At 40.2% G+C, this 20,370-nt stretch overlaps 1 protein-coding gene across 1 annotated transcript; it reads right to left on the bottom strand.

Moving 5' to 3' along the window:
- Window positions 1–1,874: 1,874 nt before the first annotated feature.
- On the bottom strand, window positions 1,875–8,436 carry DMRTA1 (DMRT like family A1). The gene is made up of 2 exons (XM_084775180.1): window positions 7,597–8,436; window positions 1,875–3,847 (listed from the first exon to the last, which is right to left on the bottom strand). Exons 1-2 carry the CDS (start codon window positions 8,225–8,227, stop codon window positions 3,009–3,011), a joined length of 1,470 nt encoding a protein of 489 aa, XP_084631306.1. The 5' UTR covers window positions 8,228–8,436; the 3' UTR covers window positions 1,875–3,008.
- Between the last annotated feature and the right edge of the window lie 11,934 nt (window positions 8,437–20,370).

The following is a 20,370-nucleotide window of genomic DNA, read 5'->3' as shown; positions in this document are numbered from 1 at the left end:
TTTATTTAACAAATCATTTCCATGTGTCTGAAAGGCTAGTAAATGATCCCATCCCAGTAGGAGGCAGTAATGGCAAATCTCATCAGCCAGGTCTCTGGTATTTTCAGCACAGTGATTTCAGTGGAAACATTATTCCACATTAGGTGATGACTAACTGTGAGAAAGACGCCCCTTTGTTGTTCTGAATTTTCTCTCCATAGAATTGTCAATATCTACGTCTTAGACAACATGTATAGTAAAAACAGTTCTGTTTGCATCTCCTGTGTTCCATCCTTGTCTTCCTAACTGCTGACTAGTGGGTTAGCTGTGGAGGCCTCATAAATGCCATGAGTAATAACAACTTACTGATGTACCAGCATTGCCAAATGGTTCCAACCTTGGTTGATTGTCTGGTTGTTCTTAGTCCACATGGAAAAACAGACTAGGAGAAACTTGAGGCTGGATAAAGTCTCTTAACCATATCGCTCCCTTGCACATAGCTTTGTGCTTGACACAAAGTACATGTTTAATAAATTGGATGGCTCAATTTCTAATCTAAATACATGTATTTAATTTAGTGAGTGAATGAAAAAAGTACTATTTGCCACCCATTATATATCATACACCACACAAGGCTGTGAAGGAACAAACATGATCTTTCCTCATACCTAATAGTCCAAAATTACTAAAGTAAGAAGCCCCTTCGGGTGACTCATACTATTGCCCTTGGGACTGAACGTACAGATCTGAGCTTCAGATTCTTCACTGTCCACGGAACAGATGAAAGAAATGCTGATTTTATAATGTTATATAGGTCTTAAGAACTTTGTAAATTGTATACATTATATAAAGTATCATGGAAATTAGTTAACATTTAGATTCTTAAATTACTATGTCCACTTTTTTAGGTTTTATTGGTGGGGAGGGGTCTGTATAGCCCTGGACGTCCTGGAGCTCACTTTGTAGACCAGGATGGCTTCAAACGCAGAGATTCTCTTGCCTCTGCCTCCTGAGTGCTGGGATCAAAGGTGTAAAACACCACCACCCTGCCAGCCACATTATCATGTTAACTTTCTGAAGAATCCGGCAACGCTAGAATTACTGTGCTTTCAATCCAGCTCCTGTGATTTACAGCAACGCTCTTTATGTCATGCTCTGTATTTGACACCCTACACAGGATGTAGTATATCTCAAAAATAGAATGTAATAGATAAATTCATAAAATAAAAACAACTCAAGGACCATAAAAACCCGGATCAAAATAGCACTTAGGAAGCACAGAATCTCACTAAATTCTACTCAAAACTGTGTGCCAATAGGCCACTTTGTAAAATTATTTAGTTGAAAGATCCATCATCCAAAATCATTCTTATATCAATGTGTGATGGATGCATAGCAATTAGTTGTGAGGCTCTGTACAGTGATTGAGGCTCTGAGCCTGAAAGGTTTATTTTGTTTTGTACTTCTCCTAGCCCTCCAAATAAATGAGCACTGCATCTATCCAATTTTTTCAGGGTTTTTGCTCATACATGGTACCATTAAAATTAATTCAAATTATTAAGCACTTTGCATTTTAAATCAGCACCAGCTTCTGTCCAGTAGTGCATTATAATATTTGTAGGTAAAACGTGCTGTGAAAAAGTATTAGCTTAATGGAAAAGCCACACATACATAAATATAGTTGAAGAAATTCCTAGTGGTTCTTGCTGCTCAGATTAAAATATCTCTAATTCTAACCATATCTGGTTTTCCAGTATTCCTCACAATAACAATAAAAACATTGTCCTCTTAAGCATAATGGAATATAAGGAAAACTTTGAACAGCTGTTTTGTGAGCAGTTTTTCCTGTGTCTTCCCAGTGACTGAAATGCACAGCTGCATGAGTGACTTACAAATGCTCCAAGTGGGAACAAAATGTATATCTAAAGATTCCACAACACCTCTAAATTTTAAAGGTAGTTTTTTTCCCTTTGGAACTTTTGTCTTTCCTCAATACATTAAACATACTTTATACAGAATCAGTAGATATTTATATGAACAGGTATTTTAATTTCTGAATAAAATTATTTTTACCATTAAGCATGGGTGACATAGTAAACAAGTGCGAAGGACTACTTGCCCAGATAGAAGCATTTGAAACTCAAAAGTTAAAGTCATCTTCAGTAGAAATAAACTTCACAGCATGAAAGTTGAATACGGTGTGATCCAGAATGGTTATTTAATAAACTTGTGAGACTGTAACAGAGACCCGTGTGTTTCTGATTTACTCAGAAGAACTGAATTGCAGTTTGTGATAATGGCCAGAAGAGGGCAGGGTTCTGTTTCTTATGGCCCAGTAATTCTTTGTGCATTTACCTTAAAGAAAACGGTTCAAAAACATTTTCCTTTTTACAAATAGTAGCAACATAGTTTTTTAAAAAAAAATCAGACTTTCCAAAAATAATATATTCAAATTTATTGGGTTTACTTACTACTGATCATTTATTTGCAAATAAAAAATTTTAAATACTTGGAATAACTTCAGGCTTGTTTGTGGTGGAGGAAGAGAAGGGGGAAGGGAAAAGAAGGAAGGGGACAAGGGGCGGTTGTTTTAGAGTTACAATCACAATCCCCCCTCCTGGTTCATTTTCTTCCATATGAATTGCTTTTTACAAATTTCCACAACTATAAACCAGACTTCACAATAAAATAAAAAGCAGGTATGGCTTTACAATAATAGTGATAATTTAGGGAGAAAATTCATTAGTTTAAGATAAAAGTATTTCTTGAAATAGGTTTATTCAAGGCACAGAGAATGTTCAGATGTTCCTTTGATTTAATAAATGCTAAAAATAAGTTTTCACATCTAAAGTCTATTACACTGCTTAGACAAATAGCATTTAGACTGGGGAGCCACTCATATACTCAATGAAGTACCTTTATAGTGTGTGTGTGTGTGTGTGTGTGTGTGTGTGTGTGTGTGTGTGTGTGTGTGTGTGTGTGTGTCTTCGGTGGTTCCAGAAACACTACAGGATGGTAGAGTGAATCTGTTACAGATGTTCCTGATTGGGCCTGAAATACAGTCTACCAGCAGTTACTAAGTGCTTTCTTGGAAGGTGGGAAGGTTCCCTAGTCATGCCTGGAAAGACGTACTCCAAAGCTGGCCGAAAAGGCAGTGCTGGAACCAGTCCAGGTGTTAGGTAGGGCGACACAAAACCAGACAGCGCTCTTCCTGGAGAAGAATACGCCAGGCGCAGTGGGCTGAACGCTAGTCTAGGAGTGAAACTGAGGAGACTTGAATCTCCGTAAGCAGCAGGCGTGGCTTCAAGAGAAGAAATGGCCGCTTTATTACTTAGATTCCCAATGCCAGTGCCAGCAAGACTAAGATCTGAAGCTCTCTGAAAGGCTGCGTTTTCCAAGTCTGCATGAGCTTGGTTCTTGCAGTCTGCCTTATGTTCTTTCCCGTTTAAGATCTGCTCGATAGCTTGGACTACATCTCCCTTGCAGAATTGTAGAATGCCCTCGAGGCGGCTAGGCGGGTAACCTGGAAAAATCCTAATAAGGATTCCGAGAGGGTCCCGTGGTGGTCTTGTGCTCACCATGGAAAGGCTGGCTCTGGTAGCAAGGTCGTCTCTGGCCCATTCGGTTTCATTCCCCGATTCCAGGTCGGAGGAAGAGAAGGACCTGGGACTGTCTTCTCCTCCTGATTGCTCCGTGGGGCAAGGAGACAGGATGATTTTGGGCTTGTCTGAGTGTTCTGAAATTGACGCGAAGACCTTTTTCTCCATGGTACCATTATCCGTAGATGTTCCCAGAGAACGGCGATTAGTGTGGGAGACTGCTTCTTCATGGCTACTCTGGCATGAGTCACAGTTTCTCTCTTTTGGTTCTGCAGAAAAAACAAAAAACCAAAAAAATAGGCAGACATATGAAAAGTTTGTCATAACTTAGTAATACCCACTCAAAGACAATGATGGCTGAAATCATTCATTCATTCATAATATTACATATATTGCGATCGATATAATATAATTCACAATTTTGATTCATCTTCATAAGGTCACATCTTAAAGGTCTGTCTAAGTGACATTATTTTTCCCCATCAAAGAACCTATATAAAAAGAACTAAATAAAAGCAGGGTGTGATGGCACATACTTTTAATCCCAGCACTTGGGAGGCAGAGGCAGGTGGATCTCAATGAATTCAAGGCCAGCCTCACCTATAAAGCAAGTCTAGGACACCCAGGGCTGTTACACAGAGAAACTCTGTTTTGAAAAAACAACAACAAAACAACGAAAACTAAAACTAAATAAAACATGCAGCTGCAAATAAGAATTCATTAAAAAGAAAAAAAACGTTAGCTTAAATATGAATATTCTATTTAAGATGTAATGCTCAATTTCAATAAATGATTTTTAACACTTACAATTCAAGTTCTAATTAGTTAGCCTAAATAATGTGGGGAAATAAGCTGCTGATGGCATTTCAGATCAGACCAGGTGACTTCAAGGTGGCATGGCCATTTCAAACTAAAGCAGTGATGTTCCTAGGGGCATAAGTCTCAAATAGCATGAAACTTTGGACTTCATTTTATAAGAGCGGTGATGATGATGATGATGATGATGATAATGATGATGGTATTTATCATAAATCTTGGTGAAGGATGTATTTTCTTCTTCAATCTACACACACTGTTAAGAAAAGATCGTTAAAGCCAATTGCTCCTAGTAGAAAATTAAAACTTCATGACTGCAATCTGCATGAACACTGTGGAAATAATATATTGGACATTTATTACCTATTACAACCACCACTGAAATTTTAACAGCAACTTTCTAAACAAATTATTACAAATTAGATTTTTCACTCTCAACATGTTGAACATATGAATAAAACAAAAATATTTTAATTCTATACTGCCAAGATAACAGAAGGAAACTAAGAACAACGGCGCACACACACACACACACACACACACACACATACACACACACATGCATGCACCAAATAACGCTCTCTGCCTTTTCATTCTCTCTTGTTGTTTATATATTTTCTAACTCATATACATATATAAAACTGTCCAAGAGCTTCAGGACCTCTCTTTCTCTACAAAGGTATTTTTTAATACAACATAATAAAGAAATGGTGATATGCAATATTCTTTGATGTTTCCCTGTATCTTTAAGTAATAGTTCTAAATATTCTCCATAAAGCTTATAGATTATTTAAAATGTAAACCATGTCCAATTTAACACTGTAATGGGTCAAATTGCTGTCACTACACCAAATATTTGATGAAAGGAACATTGTGACTGTTGTAAGATTGCACACTGGTGTTTTCTTTCTTTTTTTATTTTAATTTATTCAGAATACATCTTGGAGGTTATCCCCTAGCATGCATCTTCCCATTCCCACTCTCCCTCCCTCTTCTGCCCTGTCCTCCTCCTTCCCTCCCCCAGACCTCTTACAGAAGGGGACAACGTCCTGCCCCACCAAATGTCCACAGCCTATCAGGTCTCATCCAGATAGCCTGCTTCTCCTTCCTCTGTGTGTTTCTAGACCTCCCCATCAAGGGGAAGTGATCAAATCAGGGCCACCAGAGTTCATGTCAGAGGCCGACCCTGCTCTCCCCACCACCTTGGAAAATGAGATGTCCATTGGCTAGATCTGAACAGGGGGTCTGGGTTTACTGTGTGCATTGTCCTTGGTTGGTGCATTTTCAACTTTAAGTAATATAAAAACTTGTCAGATGACATTAGCCACATGGAAATAAGTTTCTGTTGTTCCTTTGTTTGCTCATAATCATGATTCACTATTGCTCCTGAAACATATAAAATATTAAAATTGCATCTCTGCCATTGTGCCTAAAAACAATTTATTACTTTTAGGTTGGAGTCCCAGGACAAATACATGGGAGGAAATGCTGTCTGTAAGCTATGCGTGGGGACTCGTAGTTGTGATCCCAGTACTCAGGAAACCAAGGCAGGAAGATGGACATGAGCTGGAGGGTAGCCTGGGCTACATAGTTGCAGGCTATCCTGGGATATAGTGTGAAACATTGTCTCAAAACAAAGACAGAGGAAAAAGAAGTGAGAAATGTTATTGTATGTGACTATGTGAAAAATGCGTTTCCTTTGAACACTTGGTATAGTTCCCTTCATCTCTGTCCGCTCCACTTCCGGTCATGGTTTTCATCATTGTTGTAGTTCCGGACGACGACAGTCTTCCTACTTTTGAACATAAGCTGCTCTTGCATAGGGAAATGCTATTCACCTCGAAATCACTGTAGGTCTTTGTCTTGCACATGAATAAATTCAATATAATGTCTTACTATAGTTTATGCATATTGTGTAAAAGGAGATAGTCAATTTAGAAAGCCAAAGGAGAAGCCTTTGAAATGTGGACTTGCTTTTTATAGGTGAGTCATTGCGGCACAGTAATCTACTAAAATCATTAGGCCTGTAAAATGTACACTTTAGTACCAAAAATTTACATAAATTCATACCAGCAGCCAAATCTCATTAGCATGGAGCTCAAGGAACTCCAGTGCTTGAGAATTTGGAGGGCATTCTATAATGTCTCTCATCGGTCCCTCTTGATCGTCCACGAGAAACGTTTAAAGTCTATTGGTCTATTGAGATAAACTAGAGCATGTGTCAAAAGCTGACGTAAGCGAACTCAGAGATGGTCTTCTTTCAAAATTACACCCTGTTTTGCTAAGAACTGCAGTTTTCACAGCCAAGGAAAGTTTCTAATTAATAACTTACGGCCTATTATCGCATACCTTCGTGTGATACACCAACCTGTTTGAGGTTTAAAAGATTAAAAGGAAATTTTCATTTCTCATCAGCTCTTTGGAGGGTTGCGAAATTCACGAAAACACAGTTGACATATCCATTACAAGAAAAGTTAATTTGGGGGTCGTTTTAGTTACAAATCCGAACAGGGGAAACTGGCCATACCTTTTCGTCCAGAAACAACTCAGAAATACTAAAACTACTCTAGCAGTTTAGATCTCTCTGGCTATAAGCTGGTTTCTTGCCAATGGTCTCACTATCTGACAGGCTTAAACTTATTTGTAATGGGAAATAAATTTGAGTCTCTAAAGCTTTCCACTGCCTGGGGAATTGTGCTTAAGGAATTAAAACAGGGTGGGGGCGGGGGAGAACCATGTTAGCAATTTCAGTTTCTTCTTAAGCTGTAGTTGGAGACAAAAGTTTGTTCCAAAAGCAAAGAACTTCACAATAACCACACTCAGAGGGTTTCCCGTTCAAGATCACTGTGGCTTTAAGACTAGAAATAGTACAAGCACACCCGCTCAAGTTTTGTTTTGTTTTGTTTTCTCAGGCCCCGCTTAAAAGTTCTGCACACACAAAATCAAAGCAGACTGTACCTAAATCCATTCCCAGGGCAAGCCGGCGCCTGTGATCACCCACAATTCACTTTTTCATGACCTTTCTTCTATAGAGAAAACCTCTACCTCTGCCATCCACAGTTCAGATCCAGTTCCCTAAATTTCGGCGCTTCTTTCAAACAACCCTTTCTGTCCACCCTTTGGAAGTTGTGGCTCGTTTTTACACATCCTTCTACAGCGGTCATTTTCCCCCACACGAAAAGCAAAGCAAAACGGGACTCACCCTGCTTTCCCTCCGCATAATCTTGGTGGAAAACCTCGAAAGCCTGGGCTGGCCGGTTCCCGGGGTACCTAGAGGCGCCTGCTCCCAGCACAGCCACAGGGCTGCGCACAACCTGAGGACTCTCGGTCCTGCCGCTGCCCCTGGACGCCGCAGCCCCGGGCCCCGACGGCCCCTGGTACAGCAGCGGGTGCAGCCCGCGGGCCTCGCTCTCTTCTAGCGCCTGCTGCCTGCGCAAGGCCACCTGCGCGGCCATGACGCGTTGCCGCTCGGCGATCAGGGTGCACTTGGCACAGGCACAGTCCCGCCAGCGGCAGAAGCGCTTGTGGCCCTTGAGCGCCGACACCACGCCATGGTTGCGGCAGCGGGCGCACTTCGGGGTGCGCGGGTAGCCGCAGCCCACCGCCCCCAACGCCCTATCCAGCCCTGGGCCGGGAGCGCATCCTCCTCGACCCGTGCTGGCGGTGGATCTCCCGAACAGGCCAGGCGGCCTCAGAAAGGCCGCGGACACGGGAATGCCCGACGACGACACCGGCCGCGTGGCCGACGCGGGCGGAGCGGCTCGCGGCCCTGGGGCCAGGTGAGGACGGCAGCCACCGCTGCGATCCCGACGACCGAAAGGAAGCTGCTCCATTCTGAGAAGACGTCTCTGCGGAGTAGAGACAAGCGAGGCTCTGTCCCAGAGCCACCCCGTGGGGATGCAGGCTGAGGACCCGCCTAGGTCCTGCTGTTCCGCTGCTCTGCACGCCGAGGAGTTTACTCTCCTGGCCCAGAGCAAGAAACCGCAGCGTCCAGGAGCTCAGGAACTGGACCAAGCACGCAGCCAGCCAGTGAGCCTCTGAGTACAGGCGCAGGGGCAGTGTCCTGAGCTCTGCCAGCCTCCGGAGTCCAGGAGCGCCAGGCTGTAGGGCCACCCCGCCTACCCGGTTGGCTGGCCAAGGGAGGAGGCCAGGGGGAGGGCCTGGGGCGGAGAATGGGAACTTTCTGGGAGGTGGCCTTTGGGAGAGATTAGAAACTGTCCTGATGGGACAGAAAGGTCCTGCTATCTTCCCTTTACTGTTGAATTGAAGCACGATTTGAATCCTTCTGAAGCTCCTTTTTTTTTTTAACTAAGTTAGAAAATCTGAGTTTTTTTTTTCTTTCTTTCTTTCCCTTTCCTAGATGAAGTCTTCAAGAGACCAATATGACAAAGAGACACAATGCAGCTTGGAAGACTGTGGCAGCTGCTGTTTATAAAAATGTTGTTTTAAATAGCTCCCGAGACTGCTTCCAAAGAGTGTATAAACAAGTTGACTCAGAGTCAAGGTGTTTCATGTGCTTTCTATTTACTTAAATGTGCACTGTGCAGAGTGTATAGGGAAGTATGTTTAAAAGGTTTGCAGTCTAAGGTCATTAGGAGTCTCTTCTCTGGAGCTATTTACGTGTAGCAATTGTGTTCTCTCAAAAACACTTCACACTTCTCTTGTGAAATATTGAGGAAGGCCATGAAGATCGATCTTTATGCTATCAAAATGCGTTCTTGAACTATACATTGAAAGGCTTTAATTGTTAGAAGGAGATCATATTGCTTCTAAACCGAAGAGCATTTGAAGCAGAAAATTCATGAGTGTTTGCAGCAAATGAAAAGGCTGAGCCAGCACTCTGCAAAGTCCTTAATGAAAACGTCCAACTGCTTCAACAGGCATTCATACGCTGGCCCTGAAAACGGCAAATAATCATGATACTTTAATTATTCATGATACTTCCAGGTTGGACAATATGGATGACACCTGCCTGCCCACTCCAAATCTTCACAGCCCCCATGCATCACTTCTTACCACACAGACACCCTCTCAGAGAGACGTAATACCCTTCTTAAGCATTGGAACGGCCTTGGGAACTCTAAAAACATATGGTAATCCCAGTCCAAGTATTCTGGTTCTTTCGTAGTGAGTCTTAAACTGTCTTAGCGATGGGATTCTGCGATTAACACCTAGAGCTACCCTGCAAGAAATACCTGAGCTCTCTGAAATTTATGACAACCAAATGTTCTCAAATCTGCCTAAGGTATAATAAGGTCTAGTGTATCCCAGCTGTGGAACTAATAGCCACGATACGAAAGATGGGTTTTTAATGCTACACGAGACATAAACATATGAATAATAATAATAGAAGGTCCCCTTTTCTAGTCATTTAAAGAATTGGTTATGTAAAGAAAACTGTTTAGATCTTCAAAGGTGTCTTGGAGAGTTGTTCTCACTTGTTGAGTGTGCCTCATAACGTGACTGCATAAAGCCTCCACATTTAAAGTAGCTACTAAAATTTAGCGGTGTTTTTCTTTTTGTATGAGATCTGAATGTTGCCTTACAATTACGGCAAGTGATAGTGGTTTCCTTTCAAGAAAAACGAGACTAGTTTTTAAATAAGTGTATTGGAATAAAATGCATGCAATTTGAAAACTAAAAACCTGAAGTGGTGCAAATAAATACGCATGGTATTGAAAACACATGTGCTTCTATTTACGATTTCAAACTCAGCCAACAGACACTCTAGGCCTTCCGAAAACAGCAAGGCTCACTCCGAATGAATAAGAGCCTTCCCTAAAAGCAGGAGCAGAACAAAACAAGGAAATCCACTCTCAGCAAACAGACTCAATTATACTGGAAATGATGACAAATACAGTCAGACAAGAAAACTCGTACGAAAGTCATTCAGATCAGGATGAATGTCATAACGTTCACTCTCTTTACAGGTTACATGACCTAGTTATGTGCAAAACATTTTGAAAGAAAACTGTTAAAACTAAGAAACAGCTTTTGAAAGTTTGCCAGATATGAGACAAATATTCAAAATTGTTGCATTTCTACATATAAAAATAAAGTCAAATAACCAGTAAGTTAACTGAGGAAATAAACCTACTCATGGTAGCATTAAATATAAAACATTTGAGCTATTAATAATGAAATGCATGAAAAATTGAAAATTAGCAAAGCTTTGCTAGTATAAACAAAGACACTGTTCATGAATGAGAAAACAACTAAGATTGTAAGTCTGTCTAAATTGACCTGTCTAAAATAACCTAAGTATTCAGACTTTAGGATAAAATTCCAATTGATTTGTTTTTCATAGAAACTGTCAGGCCCTTTCTTAAATTCATATCAAAGTTCAGAGGGAAAACTTTGTCAGGACCCAAAATGCCTTTAGAAGAGAATAAAGTTGGACAGCAAATGTTACCTTGTTCCAAGAATTACTACAAAATTGTGGCAGCCAAAACATTAATTACTGGTGTAAAGAGCAAAAACCCAACCGATAAAACAGAACAGTTTGGAAACATACCTACACATAAAGATACAACTTGCGTTTGACAAAGGTGGTCAGCCATCTCAGCTGAAAAGAACTGTTCTACCAGCAAGCTTTGCCAGAATAATTAGGATTTTGTATGCAAAACATTAACTTTGACTTATATCTTGCATCACAGATAAAAGAAACTGAAAGTGCATTCTATGATCCTAAACATAATTAATATGTAGGAAAGCAAAAAGAAAAAAAGGAAGGTAAATGCTACAGTTTGATTCATTCAAAATTCTAGAAATCAATATGAAACCTCACAACCACTTGTTTTCCAGGATGAGCAAGAACGCAGAAAAATAAAGATCAGGAGAAAAAAAAAGAGTCGGTGTAGTATCATTTTAATTGTTGTAACTTTTTTCTGCTTGTACATCCATATGCCTAAACTTACCTAATCATGTACATTAAATATTGCAAGTTTAATACACATAAGTTGTGCTTGGCCAAACCAACTGCTCTATGAGGAAAGCACAGACTAATATGAGGGCAAAATGAACAAAATTAGTCCAACCTCAAACAGGTGCAAAGATTTCCGCATATTACTTATTTATGCTGACTGGAAAGCCTGAATCTTTCTCCTCTCCTCTTTTTCTCTCTCCTCTCCCTTACTTTCCTCTCTTATTTTACAATAATATGATGTGTTCCTTCTTTACCTCAAATTTTATGTGTTTTTGTTGTTGTTGTTTTGGTGGTGGTGGTGGTGGTGGTGGTGGTGGTGGTGGTGGTCCATCTGACAGCAATTGAATACTGACTTTTTTTCATAAGCCACACTAAGAAAATGTTAACAGCTACAATTTAACAGTGGCATCACTTTCATCAAGTCAAAAAAAAAAAACAATTCTTAAACCATGTGTATTAAAACTATCGCATTTTCAAATGTGTTCTAAATAATCATCTGATGGATGAAAACCAGTGAGGTATGTCAGAACTGAGGAAAAAGCAGCTAATAAATACAGTTTCTCCAAACTCAAAAGCACCTGCACATCTTCATTTCTTTAAAGATCAGTTTTTTTCCAATTCTAATTCCCTAGCTCCCCTGGACTGTGGAAGTCAAGTCATATTTGTTGTGATGCCACTCCAAACCCTGGGCCTGGAGGGATGGAGGCCTTGGAGTACAGGACTGCCTCTGACACAAACTGTAAGTCCTAGGTACAACTATTCATCTATCCAGCTTTACTCTCGCCATTGTCAGGTGAGTGCAAGTCATTTCCAAGGACGCTTTCAAAAGTGTAGTTCATTTCATTTGTCAGTCTAGTTTGTAGTCACTTTTCATCAGTGTTCTTGACCTGTAGTCTCATAACTGTCCAACTGCAGCCTCTTCCATAATGTCTCTCATCACAGCTGTCTGACCTTCAACCAGCAGTGTCCCAGCCCTCACGGGGCACTGCCTCAGCTACGGTTTCTCTCGTTACAGTTTCTCTGCTTCTGCGACAAAAGTCCAAAACAAGACAAAATATCCCAAGCCCTAATTTCTCTTTCTGCTTTCCAATTTTTCTTGGGGTTTTTGCGCTAATTCTTCTAGTGCTTCTAAAACAGTCCTATTTCTATCATCTACAACTCAACCAAATTGCCTTTTATTTTCTTTATTCAATTATTGTCATGCCTCCAGATATTTTTTCCAAATAATGCTTTTGTTCGGGGAAGTGTTAGGGTAAAATATGGATGATCTTGAAAATGAGAAAGTGGGGCTAACAGGGAGTTTCCTTGTGAAACGCAGCTAAATGTACAAAGCAGAGACCCACAGTAAATGGACACAGACTGCAACTTACAGAAGCCCAGGAAAGGAAGAAAAGAATGCCATGTTCCCACAGACACACAGTACCAGGCTGAAGGAAGGTTTTGGAAGAATACTGGCTGTTTGAGTGGGAAAGTTCTGCATGGCCTCTTTTACATGCATTAAGATGTTTGATTTACTCCTTTGCTTTGGAATACATGAGAGGACACCTTCCATGGTCCATTTAGTCCAAGGTTTTCCAAGCCAGACTATGTGTGGCCATACCACCGTTTGTCAGAACACAAGAGGCAAATATTGAGTAGCACTTGTTTTGTCCTCAGTTTGTCCAGGGCGTTAGAGGAAACTGTCGTTATTGAGAGGCTACATTGTGCACGATGACAGAAATGCCAACCTAATTTCTCACATTTAATCTTACCATACTTATTCTGCTTTATGTTATTGATATTATTTCATTTTCTCTCATTTAAAGGACATGAATATGTTTTTATCAAAAGATTTTTCAAGACAGGGGTTCTCTGTGTAGCCTTGGCTGTCCTGGACTCACTTTGCAAAAGGCTTTGTAGATCATATTATTCCTTTAAACTAAATCCTCATTAATATAAGTACTGAAATAAATTTTGTAAATACTTTTAAAGATCTTAATTTATGTCACAAATTGCTTTCCTAAACTGTCCATGAATTTGAATTCAAGCATGTAGTTCATTTGCTCATGGCTCCATATATGTATTCTTGGGGAAAAAAAACCCTGATGCTTCACTTTCCTAAATTAAGAGTAATAAGCCTGGCATTCCACAAGGAATATAATCCAACAAAATTTTACTTCATAAAAAGTTTCCAATTTTCATATCTCTGGTAGACAGTAACTTGGGGTATTCAAGCAAAGTGCAACAAAATCTCCAATCATTACAACATACCCTGATGCTTCTCTTGGGAAAACTACACAGACTGATACAAACATGCTGGATTACCCAACCCTCTACAAAAGAATCTGTTGACTTGCAGTGCAGGCTACCACACATGAAAAAACTAGGTGCCATTGTAGTTACCTGTAAACACACATATGAAAATAATATCCTCTATTATTTTTACCCCAACAAATTGAAGACTACTGTGTGAAGAGTGCATGCAACTCATGGAAATTTCATTGCATTTGTCTCTGAAAGTCCTGAATTTTTTATTATTTATTTTACTTTTGAGAGTGTAGAAAAATTATGTCATTTCCTTCTTTTACCTCCCTCCAAACCCTCCCAAATACTCCCTTCTTGCTTTCTTTCATATCTGTGATCTCGTCTCTTCATTAATTGTTGTTGAATATGTGTGTGTATGTATGTATGTATGTATGTATGTATGTATGTATGTGTGTGTGTATATGTATGTATGTATGTATATGTACAAACACACATTTGCTTTTGCTAAATAAAACATGTTCAGCCTATATAATACTACCTGTATGCATGTTTTCTGGCTGATCATTTGGTATTGGATAACCAATTGGTGTGCTCTTCCCTGAGGAAGACTATTGCTGCACCCGCCCACCCACCTACCCTCAGCTTTCACTAACTGCCCGTAACTCTGTGTAAGGTTGAGGCCTCATGAGCTCTTGCCACTGGGAAACTAGCCAACTACCCAGAGAGGGTACAGTCGTGGATCTTGGAGGAGAACCTCCAAGCCCTGACTTCTTGAGCTTAAGCTTTCCTCTCACCTTAGCTTCCGAGTATCTGGAAGCAGTGGGGCACAACACTGTTCGGGGTTCCATAGCTAAATTTTAAGAGCTTCTCTCTCTCTCTCTCTCTCTCTCTCTCTCTCTCTCTCTCTCTCTCTCTGTGTGTGTGTGTGTGTGTGTGTGTGTGTGTGTGTGTATGATACACTATACTCAAGGCTCCTTATTGAGGCCACTTATGTTATTTTTTTTTTTTTTACAAAGAGAAAACTAATTTTCTGAGAGAGTTACTCTCCAGGGTAGTCTAATAGTCAAACTCCTTACCAAGTGCAAACGTCTCTACACAAATCAGCCTGGTGGCATCTTAGAGGTGCAAGTTAGAACACCAGCCTGTTGGGTAGCCCCGCTAGTGACACAGTGACTACTCAGAAATGGTACTTGCTGACTTACTCATCAGAAGCCCATAGTCCCACTTAACAGCAGTCCCACTTAGAAAGCAAGGTATGGGGCTGGAGGAATGTCGCCATGGTTAAGAGCTCATATTTCTCTTACTGAACAGCAGAGTTCACACCCCAGCACTCATTTCAGGCAGGTCACAAACGCCTCTAATTCCAATTCCAGAGGGTCTAGTGCCCTTTTATAGCCTCACTGGGTAGATACATGTACACACAAGTAAATAAATAAATAAATAAATAAATAAATAAATAAATAAATAAAATCATTATTTAAAAACAGAAAGATAAATCCTTCTGCAAATTAACAGTAGAATCCCTGAAGTTTTTAATTTCCATGTCTTCTCCTAGTAAACTTCAGGACCATTCTCCTATTTTGTTTGCTTTTTGTTTTCCTTGGCCACATCCCACTATGTAAACAGCAGTAAGTCAGAGGTCATTGTAAGACGTTTTCTGGTACTTACCCAGCTAGAAATTTGAAACATCTTTGTCTTTTACGCTGCCGAATAAGTGAAGCCAAATTAAATAAGTTTTTAGTCCTGTCAAGCTGATTTCAAAGGAAATCTTTCTCTCAATGGCACTGTTGTTAAACCTTGCCAGTTGGCCTTAGAGAAACAGTTAAAACCTTCCTAGGAAGTTCTTATCTGCCTGTTTTGAAAACCAAAGTGATTACCTTAAAACAAGACGGATGCTAACATTTATTCTTAATATATTCTACTAACTGAATACAAAGAAGATATGTAAATCAAGTCCTCGAATGTAACCAAATATATACTGCAGGAGAAATTACTACAGGAATGAGAAAACACTTGATTCATTTTTATGATAAAATAGGGTAATGTTGACTCTGTAAGTTTCATCTTAGTACTATCTGTCTTCTGTCGTTGGCCCTGCCATTCTCTGGTGCCTAGGGTTTTGGCGTCCCAATTATAAAAGCACTGTGAGTGAGGAAACCGGCTTCTATTCAGCACAAGGAGCCTAAATGAGCGAATTTGGTAAAGCAGCGCCTCCTTGGCTCCTTGCCATTTGCATCTCCTGGTCCTGAAACCCACGTCTTTGTAAGCATCAGGTGGTCGTGCCAAGGTGTTGTCAGGTCTCTGACAGAGTTATTGTGCTGGGTAGAAGCTGGTGGGTTTTGATCAGTGTCTTCAAAGTCAACACTTGGAAACTAATAGCCACACACCAAACCCAGAGCCATAATGCAGCTAATGCGAGACTCTTTCAGGTGGCCCCAGGAATCAACCTAATTCTCATGGGCAGCTTCACTGTAGTTAATTTTGTACAATGGGGAGGGAAGATGCACATGAAGTCACATGGAGCTTGAAATTCATTATCAAATGTGATTCTGGAAAATAATCACCACAGGGAGATTGGAGAAATTTCTTTATTACATCTTGGTTTTGTTTCATTTTGTTTCGTTTTTCTGAGTGGGATTACTTTATTATTCTTGCAGCATCACTTATCGGATCAATATCTTTATAAGATATGTTTGGTTCTAGGCTCTTAGGTCACGATTTTATAATATCGTGGGTGACAGTTACTTCCTTTTAGGCATCATCATCATCATCATCATCATCATCCACCATCATCGTCATTACATAGCTTTTCAAAAAATCATAAATACTTTAAATTGCTTTAAAGCTATAATGTATTTTTATATTCATCATCAAGAGGTTATTGATAACGACTGAGAATAAAGAGGCATTTCATTTATGTAACCATGAAAATAGCACAATTGTCATGTTCATGCCTACTGACACAGCCACATAGGTATGTATACAAACACGCAGGATTTCTTAAAGAAAGTGAAATCACAGGTGGAAAATACATGATAAAAAAGTCAAATAAATCTACACTTAAGCATTAACTGTGCCATATGCTTCTCTAATATGGAGACACAGTGGGGTGCCCTAAGAAACTCATTAAGCCCATGGAAGTAGCAGCTGGGCTCTGTCAAGATGTCTATTCACTCCGTTTATGAAAGAGAGAAAGAGTGAACATGTCCTCATTCTTCTTAGTTTTGCACTGACGATGACAACACAGGGTAGGTTCAATGAAAAAAGCTGCAAGCATATCTTCTTCCTCGGCACATAATTTGACAAATGACATTCTAACAAATACTTGTTGACGTTTTTCAATACAGGCAAAGATATCTAAGTTTTTGTTCCTTTTTTTGAATTTTCACATGAAAATTACGACTTTCCCAGAATAGCTAACTCGTTCTGTACAGCCACACAGCAGACAGACAGAGCCTGATAAAATGTGTGGGCCGTAAAGGAGGCTTCTCGTGTCTGTTTTGACTTTATGGATGTCAGAGCAAAATGAATGTCCTAATAATATCCATCATCCCTGTACAGTTTGTGGGGTTTGGAGAAAGGTCCTGCTTCCCAAGGCAGCAGCTTTCTCATCTGTAATATGTGGTTTTAGATGCTCCATTTATGCCAGTCACATCAAGAATCTAGTGAATTCTCTGAGAACCTGAACAAGTCCACATATAAACAGAATTTTATGTAGTATTTCAAGCCCACTTCAGGGGGTGAGAGCCATGAAATAAAAGATGCCTAAAATCCCTTCCTGATTTAAAATTCTATGGTTCCTTTTTAATACCACTACGAGCCCCCGATTCATGATGCCAAACTGAGACAGCCTCTGAAGTTTACAGGAGAAATTTAACATGGCACCTTGCAGTCTGGGAGTTTGAAGCAGGCTAAGTAGTTAGTAGTTTTTATCTGTTGATATATCATAACTAATTCAATACCTGTATTCATGTTTTAAAAAAACAATGATATAAACACAATGAAAATAAGCCTAAGACCTGTGTAAAACTGCCGTTCATGCCCAATGCTACACAGCTTCAACATTGCCATTGGTTTGAAAATGCCTAAAACACAAGGGAGGAAAGTAAATGTATTTTTCTTAGTTGGTAGTCAACACACTGTCAATAAGAAATTCTGTGTGGATAACTCAAATTTCCAGTAATTAACTCCAAAGGGGCAAAGGTTTGCTTCTGAAAATTTTTGTTTGTGATAGTCAAAACCATACTGAGGTAGATTTAGATATGAGCCCTAAAAATTCATATTCTGGAAACTTGGTCACAGTATGACAATGTTATGAGATAGTGAAATCTTCTGTTTGTGGAGCTCAGTGGAAGATGACTCAGTGACTTTGAGGTCAGCTTTGTAAAGAATTAATGTAGCTCTCAGAGAGTCTTCATAAGTCCTTGAGAGTGGCCTGATGAAAAAGCACATACCTGCCTGCCAACCGCTGTCTTCCTGACATAATCTGAACATATTCTCCTAATTCATGTACCATCTGTGGTGAAACTCAAGGTCAGAGGACTGCCTGAGCTTGGACTTTTGGCTTCCGAAACTGTGATCTAAATAAACCTCTTTACTTTATATAATATCGAGTCAGAACTGCAAAGATCAAGAAAACAACAGATGCTGAAGAGGATGTGGGGAAACTGGAAATGTTCTTTCTCTGTTATTAGGATTATAAGATGGTACGGTACAGCCACTATGGAAGTCAGTGTACAGAATTCTCAAAAATCTGAAAATAGATCTTTACGAGCCATCTATACCAATCCTTGGCGTACACCTAAAGGACTCTACTCCAGAGATAGTTGCTCAGCCATGTTCACTGCCGTTTTAATCACAATGGTGAAGAAATGGAAACGACCTAAATGTCCTTCAACTGATGATAGTGATGATAATGAAACTATGACTCATATTCATAATGGAATACTATTCAGCATCCCTTGTAATTCTCTGGTTAGGGTTGAGCTATATGAGGTTTTCCCTTTCCACACTATGATGCCTACTGGTGTTCTTGTCCTGGCGGTCATATTATTGACATGTCATAGGAGAAAGTCCCCTATCATTTCTAGAAGGCAAAATCCCACAGCACATTTCCTGGTCCTATGGCTCTTTCTGCCCACTCTTTCCCCATGTTTCCTAAACCTTAGGTGCAGGAGTGATTTTATAGACTTATCCACTGGGAATGGGCAAGCCACAAATAGTTTCTACATTTTGACCAGTTGTGGGTTTCTGTAAGGATCTCTCAGGCAAAAGAAGCTGATTTGGTGATGGTTAGGAACTCTCTGTGGGAATAAGGATCCATATTTATAATGCACTTAGAAATTATGCTGGTTTAGTAAACAGATAGTGGCACGTTCTCCTCTAACATTCATGACCTCATTAGCCAGGGCAATGGGCCCAGTTCCCAGTACTATGTATGATTTCCCTCCTGTTTAACAGGCCTAATGCCCAGCTACACAGATGTAGAATACTGCCAGTACATGGGTGCCACCATTGCACCTTTAGGGATATCTTTCTATGCTGGTCATTGTGCTTTATAGGCTTTGTAAGTGAAAGCTAGAACAAAGGGAGAAGGCTTTCAGGTGAGATCCAGCTCTGATGCTCCAGGTCTTGTGTCATAGTGCATGATGTTTTCAGTAACAGTGATGTACTCCCATTTCTGGGAGGCAAGCAATGGCAAGGGCAATCTCCTGTGTTGTTCTGGGAGTCATTTGGACTACCCAGACCAACAATTCAACTGGGTTATTGACAGTCCAGGCTTTAGACAACAGCATTGGGTACCCATTGTCTTTTAACTTCATTCAGAATATATATGTATATGTATACATATACACTTATATGCATTTATGTAATTTTGCATGAATGGAAAACAATACATTTATACATTTCCCCAAACATTCTTATCATTACTTTTCCCTCCTCCCTCCCTCCCTTTCTTCTTGAACCCCTCTCCCCTCCCTAACTAGAGCTGCCCTTCTGTTTTTCACATTTCCTCTTTCATATCACGTGTAACCTGCTATTCTTCCCCTCTTTGCTCCTTTTCTCCCCACAGCATGTACATTTTACCTTCCTGGTTTCTGACTAACTCTTTTTCCAAACACCTTACATGGAGCTGAAGACGTGGCTCAGCAGTTGGGGCTGGAGACGTGGCTCAGCAGTTGGGGCTGGAGACGTGGCTCAGCAGTTAAGAGCACTCACCGGCTTTTCTTCAAGAGAACTCTAGTTCGGTTCCCAGCACCTACACAGCAGCTGATGACTACTTATAAACCCAGTTCCAGGTGATCCAGTGCCCTCCTCTGGCCTTCATGAGCACTCCGTGTATGTGATGCACAGAAACACATGCAGGCAAAACGTCTATAAATATAAAATTTTTAAAAATCGATAAAATCTCAAAAAATACTCTTAAATCAGCAACAACCAGAAAACCTCTTACACTCTTGACTGAAATAGTAAGCTACTTACTCAGTGATTCTGGAAAATAATGTTTCGTATACTTTAAAAATAAATAAATAAACTTTACTTGGTCTTCTAATTTTGTGTACAAACATCTCATATATTGTTTAGCTAATAAACATTCATTAAGTGTTTGTCACAACACCGCCAGCCTACCCTGCCTGTCTGCTCGTTGCTCAGCTGCCCCTTCCTTCTTCAATCACAACGGAAGAAGAAATCACCATTATCCTCATTGGCAGTGGATCCGGCATGTACAAAGTTGGCTTTGCTGGTGAAAATGACCCCAGGACTGTGTTTTCTTCCATCGTAGGTCGCCCTTAACACTAGGCCATC

The sequence above is a fragment of the Acomys minous genome, assembly GCF_964271855.1.
Source record: "Acomys minous genome assembly, chromosome: 1".
Lineage (NCBI taxonomy): Eukaryota > Metazoa > Chordata > Mammalia > Rodentia > Muridae > Acomys > Acomys minous.
The sequence above is the reverse complement of the archived record's forward strand: the minus strand, read 5'-3'. Positions and strand labels throughout refer to the sequence as shown.